Source organism: Beta vulgaris, chromosome 9, assembly GCF_026745355.1.
Source record: "Beta vulgaris subsp. vulgaris cultivar EL10 chromosome 9, EL10.2, whole genome shotgun sequence".
Classification (NCBI taxonomy): domain Eukaryota; kingdom Viridiplantae; phylum Streptophyta; class Magnoliopsida; order Caryophyllales; family Amaranthaceae; genus Beta; species Beta vulgaris.
In genome coordinates, this window is record NC_079210.1 from 55,356,585 (window position 1) to 55,366,475 (window position 9,891).

Here is a 9,891-nt window from a genome sequence, read left to right on the forward strand (position 1 = left end):
ATTGATAAAGTAAGCTATATATATTTAAAACCCTAGGCAAAAAAAGTTCATTTTGCCACACGTTCTCTCTGTCTTAAGGCTTGAAACCATAACCTCTAATTTGAGATACAAATGCACTAACCAACTATTCTACAACCTCATGTTGAACTTTGTGAAAAAAATATTTACAAACAAACTAACATTTCTATTTTTAAAACAATTAAATTCATATGTATATATTAATCTCTATTATATAAGGCAATACATGGGGCACACCAAAATATAGAAAAAGGAATAAAAGAAAAAATAAATAAAGAGATAACTAACTGTTTTGTAGGACATTTAAACTAAACATCATTTTTTTTTTTAGAAAACAAAATTTAAAGACAGTTTTTCTACTTAATTAATTTCATTTTCTACTTCATATGCTATCACACGCTATCGTACGCATTGCGTGCATGTGAGGCTAGTGATAATTGAACTAAGTCTCTGACTAATCTTAACAACTAACGAATATATCAACTAATCAGAATATAATTTACAATATGTATCTTGAATATTAGCTGGATGCTTATCCTTAAAAAGTGAAGTAGAAATAGGTAGAGGATATATAAATAACAAGTTAAGAAGACTGAAAGAGCCAAGCAAAGCGAAGACTTATTAACCGTTTCTCCCACATCGCTTGATGATACACGATATCAACTGGTAAGCTGGATTATAACGTGAAGCCCAGCGTATCCAAAAGTATGATCCTTCAGGCAGTTAATGGGATATGAGGAGTGGTCATTAATCGCAATTTTGAAATGCGATATGGATGCCCGCCCCAGCCTGGTTACGACAATTGGGCATCCAAATTTTTACCATCTGATCCCTATTTTTAAGAGCAATTACTCTTTTAACTTTTGAAAGATCAATTTTTTAAAAATATTTAAAACAGTTTTTCTTTTTTTAATTAAGGGTTTTATCTGAGCTCTAATATTTTGTGAATATTTCATGAAAAAGCATTTTTATATAATTTAGTTTATAGAAAAGAAATATTCCCTCCGTCTCATAATATAAGTCTTGATAAACTAGAATTTTGTTTTATTTAAATAAAAAGATTCATTTTTATTGGGAAACTACATTGTTTTTTTCTTTTTAACAAAAAATAAAAACCTAACATTAATATTGCATAGTTTAATGTGTAGAGGAGTTTAATGGGTTATGAGATTCTATTTTATCATTAATAATGGTGCATTGGAAGCTGAAATTTTTTGTTAAATTATTTTCATGAGGGTAATTTGGGTATAATTATTGATTGAAAATAGAAACAAGACTTATATTTTGGGACACTTTAAAAGAAAAGGGGACTTATATTATGGGACGGAGGGAGTAATTTTTATTTAAATTAAATTCACATGTATATATTAATACTCATTAAGCTAATGCTAATAATAGCATGTCCTAACTTTCAGCACTCTTATATTTCCTTTTATAAAAAAAGCTTAACAAATTTTTATAACTGCTGTAATTAAATAATACACCACTTGATTACGTTGATTATATTCTTACAAGTTAACTTAAATTTCAAATTTCAAAATAAAGATTGTATAATCTCTATTATATAAGACAACACATGGGGGACACCAAAAAATAAAAAAAGGAAAAAAAGAAAAAACAAAAAAAGGGGATAACTAACTATTTCATTTGAACGAAAAAATGGGGGGAAAGTAGGACATTTAAACTCAATATTAGTTTTTTGAGAAAATAAAATGTAAAGATAGTTATTCTATCCAATTAATTTTATTTTTTCTACTTTATTTGTTATCACGCGTTCGCACGCATTGCGTGCATGTAAGACTAGTATTCTTTGTAAATAAATTTGGGGGCCGTGCGGGCCAACCGCTAGTTTTTATTCAAACAATCAAGTGATTATTGATGTGCATTGCTTATCACACTAATAGATATTGCAAGATTATTTGCAACTTCCGAGCATAATTGCAAACTAAGAAATTTTCAAATATTATCAAAATATAATCCCACAGATTTATTTGAATCAGCAGGAAAATTGATTTGGGTTATCATGAATTAAAGTAAAGAAGAAGCTTAGTATTTAAGCTCATACCTTAATCAATGAAAAAGACACCGACTTTATTGCTATCACCCAATCAACAAAAGAAAACTGAATGAGCGGAACAAAAGAGATGAAGAAGAAGTGATGATCAATCAACAACAACATGCAACAAGCTGCTGAATTAAGAACATTGCTACCGGGAACGTTGTACGTGGCCTAGGAGTCCATCTGGTTTACTCTAGAGGTTGCGTTCCGCGTTCCTGTATCCATACCACGTTTTGGAACGTTTGTGTTCCATGTAACAATGATCAAGAAAAAACAACACGGTGTGTCATCACTCATCAATAAGTAAATAACTTGCAGATTGAACTCACTACTAATGTTTTTCTATGATTTTTAAAAGATTTGTTGAATGGGTCAAAATTGAAATCCTATATCTAATTATAAAAAAAGAGTGGAACATCATCAAGAATAATTCAACTTGGACAATGTAGGGATATAAAAGGATATGCGTGGCTATTTTACTTGCTATTAGACATATTACACATATACCCATTGTTCACTTGAGTTACCTTCTCTATACTTTTGTCATTTTTGGCAGTTCAAGGATCCCAAACATAACAATAATAAGGGGAAATATGTCTTGGATAGGTGGGGGAGAAAGACATCTAATGAAACTGAAAGACAAGGAATTGGAGGAAGAGAGAGAAAGGGAAATAAAAATGGAGGGAAAATCAACTCAAGATCGCCCAACAACAAAGATCATTAAGCACTTTACACACACCCATCCCCTGATTTGTATTGATACAGACTATGCACGATTTGTCTGTGACGTTTGTAATTGCAAGGGGCGCGGAAAGAGATACCACTGTGCCCAATGCGACTTTGATCTGCACAAGACTTGTGCGGAAAGCCCAATCGTCTGGCTCTTACACAAGATGCCCCCTGAAGACATAGAAAAGTTTGGGATCCTCCATGACATCGATGATTCTTTCGCTCATCCCAATCACTTGCTGAAGGCGGAGTACAGACATCATCCTTTCAGCTGCAACCATTGCAACAATGTAGGGGATGGTCTTAGGTATCACTGTGATGCATGTAATGTGACGTTCCACGAGGTTTGTGCTCAGCACCCAACCAGGTTAGCATCACACCTGCACCCCCAGCATGAGCTTGAACTGAAGCTCAGGCCAAGTGCACAGGGAATACATTGTGAACTATGTGGAAACAAAGGGAAGGCCAGCAACAATAGAGTGTACACATGCTATGAGTGTAACTTTTTCGTGCACCCTCAGTGCAGCCAGTTGCCACTCTACTTGCTTCACCCGCTACACCCTCCCCATCCACTGTTGCTTAAGAGATCACGCAGTGATTATCGTTGCTCTGCATGTTCGAGATGGAAGACTGATGAATGTAAGTATAGCTGTACACGATGTGCACTTGAGTTTGATCTTACTTGCATCATGGAGAAGTCAATACTTGGTCTAGGTGATGTAGTAAGACACAATTACACAGAAAATATGATCAAGATGCTGCCAGTGGCAAATTTAACTTCTTCATACGCACCTAAACGAGATCCCCCTTCACCAATAGATTATTACAATGCCCACAATCATCCATTAGATGTTATGGAGGTCCTGTTTAGACCTAGAGAGTAAGCATCCAATTAACCACCCGGTTAATCTCCATGTGCTTTCTATTCTATTCCTTGTTAGAAAAGTTTGAATGTCTTAAAATTCAGAAACTGTTGCATGATATTCGAAAATCATGGTACCATCTCAAAACAAGAACATTATGAGATGCGAAGGATTAAGGAATATCATTGGAAGCACATAGCTGCATCCTCTATCTTATGATGTAAAATACTGATTCTATTTTTTTCAAGATTTGTTAGAGCTTTCTGGATTGATTAGTGGTTTTTAAAATCAGTATTACACAATATGAAAGATATGTATATATATTAAAGAATGCTTCTGTATTAATGACTTGGTCTAAGTTCTCCTCCTCAACTTTTTCGCTTTCGATAACATAACAAGCAGTCAAGCAATACATAGCTTGTTTTTTATGTTTCTTTCATGTTTTCTTTTTTTAATACATAGCTTCTAATTACTATGGTGACTATTCTTCAGCTAGCTAGCTATGATAGTTTAAAATTATGAAATGGTTGAAAATGGATTAAAAGTCCAAAACACATTGAGGGCATCTGTGTGTGTTACACAAATACATGTCAATATCACTCTAATCCCTTCAAATTTGACCCAGATTCTACATTTGAGCACATATGCTAATACCAATGAGAACTTGTGGAATTGCTTGTCATGTTGATTTTATTAACTTATCTATAGTAAGAGTCAGAAGTTAACATTCAAATATGAGGTGTCAGATACCAAGTCATATATCTCGTACTGAAAGGAACAGGCAGGCTGAAGTTTGAACAAGTATTCTCCAGCTTGGTTACTCAAACTCTATATGCAAGTCGCCTTTCCACTTATGTCATCTGGATACCAGGATTTTAGTCTGGATGCCAAGTTATCATATAATATAGACATTTTTCCATCTTTTGATATTGCTGTATTAACTAAAACTCGTAGATTAATCGGAACAACTTATCTGAATAGTCGTGGAGTGAATAAACATTGCCCTAAAGTTGAATTTGTCCCGTTACGTACACTAGGACTCTTGGCAACCAACCTGGGTAACACGACCACTATAGCCGGCAAAATAGACTCGTACACGTTAACCCGACCCGAGACCCGGTTTCCACCCGAAAATAATGACCTGAATAACCCGACCGACCGGAAAATAAAATAGACCCAAATATGACCCCAACCCGAAAATAAAGTAGACCCGAATATGACTGAACCTTTAGAGGACTCCACTGAACAATTTATGGCCATCTAGGCGTTGTTTACCAAAGATCTTGATTCTCATTGCCTCTTTTTGTTTCATAAACTACTACAACCTTTTTCTTTTAATTGTTACAGTTTGACATTTTGTATAATTCACATATTTCACTTTGACCATTGTTTGTGATTTGTACGTGAATAAAGTATAGTCACGCACGGTCTTGTTAAATTCGTCTTTGACATGTATTTTATTAATATGTACTTTTTAAAGATATATGTTTTCAATGTTTTGCATTGACATGAGTGAATAGTGTTAGTGTAATAATTAAAAGAAAACGGTGTGAGTATTAACATAGACATAAAATTAGACAAACTCAAATCTAAGTTCTTTTAACAATTTCATTGTACATCACTCTAACCCAACAATATCCTTAAACATCTCGCACAATATTTTAGTCGTCTCTTCTCTCCTCCTTCACTTGTTTTTCTTTCAATTTCAAACTACAACAGACAATTAAAAATATTCGGCAATCTTAACGAATAGATTAAACTAATCATTATATTTTTATTTTTTTTGAGGGGAAAACTAATCATTATATGAATTAAACTAGTCACTAACTTGATTAAATAATGTAATTATTGAATAGATTAATCTGATTTCCAGATAGATTGAATTGGTCAATAAAATAGATTAAACTTATTACTATATTCATAAGGTGAGCAGTTATCTCCTTTCCAAAAAAAAAAAGGTGAGCAGTTATCTTCGTAATATTCTAAAATGTTGCCTAATTTTAAATTAGGAAAAATTAACAAGAGGGGTTCAACTGTAACCAATTTTCTTTTACAAGTCCCAACTATGGATTATTCTCAAGTCTCAAATTTACCATCTTTTGATTTTTATAGGTCATGACTTACTTATAATCGATCTAAAAGGTAAGATTTTTAAACGTTAGTCCCAATTTATAGATATTTGTCACTTGCTGCAAGTGTTCGAAAATGGTAAATGTTTAAAAATCTTACCTTATAAACCGGTTATAAGTAGACCTGGTTATTTAATAGGGTAGCTCAATGGTTAAAGGGTTAGGATCAAATTTAAAGGGTTGTTATTAGACAGGGATTTATTGGATAGGGTCATTATTGGACAGTACCATTATAGGGTCAATAAAAAAACCAATAATTTTGAAAATAAAATAAGTTTTGTAAAAGCAATTACATATTCAGATTCACATTTATTTAAACGTACTTTTGCCTCTATTTGTTCCTTAATACCAAATCAGAATCCAGATAATGTTGACAGCTGATTCTAATTTTAGACAAACTAGTCAGGGATTCCTTTGCTTTCCCTAAACATAAAAGTCAGCATACCAAGTTAAATCCACAACCTGAAAAAAGAAGAAAACATAAAAACCTGTCATCCATAAGTTAATAATGTGCAGAATGAAGTGATGATCTCTTTCTTATGATATTTAGAAGTTTTGATGATTTGGTCAGAGTTTATATCCTATATGTATATCTAACTATTAAAAAAGAAGCATGAAAGAGTGGAAATATCATCAAGAACTAATCAATGTACACAATCCAGGGAAAGAAAAGGTATGTGCAGAGCTACTTCAACTGCTTATTAGCCTCATATACCTATTCTTCACTTGAGTTATTCCACAATCCCTTTCTATATATACTTCAGTCATATTCAATAGTTCGACAATCCCGGACACAACAAAAGGGGAGGCATGTTGTGCGTGGGCGGGGGAGAAAGACATCTAATGAAACTGAGAGACAAAGAATTAGAGGAGGAAAGAGAAAGGGAAAGAGAATTGGAGGAAAATATAACTCAAGATAGCCCAACAACAGAGATCATTAAGCACTTTTCACACCACCATCCTCTGATTTATCTTGTCTTAGACTATAAACAGTTTGTGTGTAATGTTTGTAACTGCAAGGGGCGTGGAAAGAGATACCATTGTGCCCAATGCAACTTCGATCTGCACAAGATTTGCGCGCAGAGCCCCATCATCTGGCTCTTACACCAGATGCCCCCTGAAGAGATTGAGAAGTTTGGGATCCTCCATGACATCGTTGATACTTTTGCCCATCCCCATCACTTGGTGATTGCAGAGTACAAACAGCGGCCTTTCAGATGCAACCATTGCAAAAATGTAGGGGATGGTCTAAGGTATTATTGTGATGCATGTGATTTAATGTTCCACCAGGTTTGTGCTCAGCACCCAACCAGGTTATCATCATACCTGCACCCCCAGCACGAACTTGAACTCAAGCTCAGGCCACAGGGAAAAAGTTGTGAACTATGTGGAAGCAAAGGGAAGGCCAAGAACAATCGAATGTATATGTGCAAAGAGTGTGACTTCTATATGCACCCTCAGTGCAGCCAGTTGCCACTCTACTTGCTTCACCCGCTACACCCTCCACATCCACTAATTCTTAAGAGATCATGCAGTGATTATCGTTGCTCTGCTTGTTCAAATTGGATGACAAATCAATCTAAGTACAGTTGCACACGATGTGGACTTGATTTTGATCGTACTTGCATCATGGAGAAGTCAATACTTGGTCTGGGTGATGAAGTAAGACAGAGTTACACAGAGAATATGATCAAGGTACTTCCAGTAGCAAATTTAACTTCATATGCACCTATACGAGATCCTCCTATATCAAGTAATGATAGTAATATCTACCTGCTTCCAGCAAATATTCTTCAGATCATATCGGAAAATATAGATTCATGATCCAATTGATCTCCATGTTCTTGCTATTCCTTCCCCGTTAAAGGAAATGTTCGAATGACAATATGAAGTCTGGAAATTCAGAAACTGTTACATAATAATGATTGTAATTTCTTCAAGACTATTTGTGAGAGCTTTCTGGATTGGTTAATGGTTTTGTAAATCAGTATCACACAATATGAAAGATATGTGTATAATTGTATATTAAAGAATGCTTCTGTATCAACAAGTTGGACTTAGTTCTACTCAACTTTAATACAATAACATGACAAGCTTCAATACTTGTATTTTTTTTGCCCAAATGAAAGCTTCTAATTACAATGATTATTCTTCTGTACACGACAATCTACATACTAAGGCCTTGTTTGGTTGTATATAGGAAGTCATACTTCCTAGGAAATTATTTTTTCCATGTATTTGAAATTTTTAGGAAGTGTAAAATTGTGTTTTGTCAACTAAACAAGGCCTAATTCATTTCTTCCCACAATCATAATTCACTTCACAAATAAACAGAAAACATCATTGCATCAATACATGATGATCATCCACATAGTAATTCACTACACTCTAAATCTTAGACATTTGAATTTGAGATGGTTTTATTATGGATGCAAACTCAACATAAACCATCAGGTTGCAACCTAAGTCTCATCACCAAAGATCATATTATCTTTTTATTAAAGATATTTTATGCAATACATTTGGGAACATATCTACATTAAAACACACACGACATTGCTCATAAAAAGAAAAATAAAAGAAAACAAATCAGACCAAAAAACTGTGAGGCTTGAGATGTAGACAGAGTCCTTCTCCTTACCATTAAACAATAAGAAGATTATATATATATGGAGTATAACTATGTCGGAGTCGTGTAGTGTAAACTATGACTTCCAAAAGTTTTATTGAATTGGTCAAAGTTGGCAAACTATATCCAATTATTAGAAGAAAAAAAAAGTGGAAAAATCATCAGAACAAAGAGGGAATAAGCAGACTGCTTAATAGCCACATTACACATATACCCATTCTTCACTTGAGTTACCTTCTCTATATATACTTCTGTCATCTTTAGCAGTTCAACGGCCTCAAGCATAACAGTAAGGGGAAATATGTTGTGGGCGGGTGGGAGAGAAAGACACCTACTAAAACTGAAAGACAAAGAACTAGAGGAGGAGAGGGAAAGGGAAAGAGAATTGGAGAGAAAATCAGCTCAAGATAACCCAACAACAAAGATCATCGAGCACTTTACCCACTCCCATCCCCTAAGTTATGCTGATATAGACTATGCACGATTTGTCTGTGATGTTTGTAGTTGCAAGGGGCGCGCAGAGAGATACCACTGTGCCCAATGCAACTTTGATCTGCACAAGACTTGTGCAGAAAGCCCAATCATCTGGCTCTTACACAAAATGCCCCCTGAAGACATTGACAAGTTTGGGATCCTCCATGACATTGATGATTCTTTCGCCCATCCCAATCACTTGCTGAAGGCGGAGTACAAACAGGAGCCTTTCAGGTGCAACCATTGCAAAAATATAGGGGATGGTGTTCGGTATCAATGTGATGCATGTAATGAGACGTTTCACGAGGTTTGTGCTCAGCACCCAACCAGGTTAACATCACACCTGCACCCCCAGCATGAGCTTGAACTCAAGCTCAGGCCAAGTGGACTAGACATAAATTGTGCACAATGTGCAAGAAAAGGGAAGGCCAATAATCGAATGTACACATGCTATGAGTGTAACTTCTTCGTCCACCCTCAGTGCAGCCAGTTGCCACTCTACTTGCTGCACCCGCTGCACCCTCCCCACCCACTGTTACTCAAGAGATCACGTAGTGATTATCATTGCTCTGCTTGTTCGAGGTGGATAACAAATGAATGTAGGTACAGCTGTACACAATGCGGCCTTGATTTTGATCGTACATGCATCATGGAGAAGTCAATACTTGGTTTGGGTGATGTAGTAAGACAGAATTACACAGAAAATATAATCAAGTTACTGCCAGTTGCAAATTTAACTTCTTCATATGCACCTATACGGAATCCTCATACAGCAAATAAGTATGCCAATGCTTACGAGCTTTCAGTAGAAACTTTGGACGTCTTGTCTGGAGTTATAGATCTAGCATCCAATTAACCACCCAATCAATCTCCATGTGCTGTCAATTTTTTTTCCTCTTTTGAATGAAAATTTGGAAGTCTGGCAATTCAGAAACTGTCACAAGATATTCGAAAATTATGGTATCATCTCAAAACAAGAACATTATGGGA

General features: G+C 35.1%; 2 protein-coding genes and 1 non-coding gene across 3 annotated transcripts; all 3 read left to right on the forward strand.

Moving 5' to 3' along the window:
• The first annotated feature begins 746 nt into the window (after positions 1-746).
• On the forward strand, positions 747-851 carry LOC125493912 (small nucleolar RNA Z279/snoR105/snoR108). Its single transcript, XR_007270237.1, has one exon. It is a non-coding gene; the product is annotated as a small nucleolar RNA Z279/snoR105/snoR108 (small nucleolar RNA).
• Positions 852-2,496: 1,645 nt separating this feature from the next.
• On the forward strand, positions 2,497-4,352 carry LOC104905082 (uncharacterized). The gene has a single exon (XM_019251535.3). The coding sequence runs from the start codon at positions 2,671-2,673 to the stop codon at positions 3,688-3,690; it is 1,020 nt and encodes a 339-aa protein (XP_019107080.1). The 5' UTR covers positions 2,497-2,670; the 3' UTR covers positions 3,691-4,352.
• A 2,289-nt stretch (positions 4,353-6,641) lies between these two features.
• On the forward strand, positions 6,642-9,891 carry LOC104904962 (hypothetical protein). Its single transcript, XM_010693396.4, has 2 exons — positions 6,642-7,551; positions 8,658-9,891. Exons 1-2 carry the CDS (start codon positions 6,642-6,644, stop codon positions 9,755-9,757), a joined length of 2,010 nt encoding a protein of 669 aa, XP_010691698.2. The 3' UTR covers positions 9,758-9,891.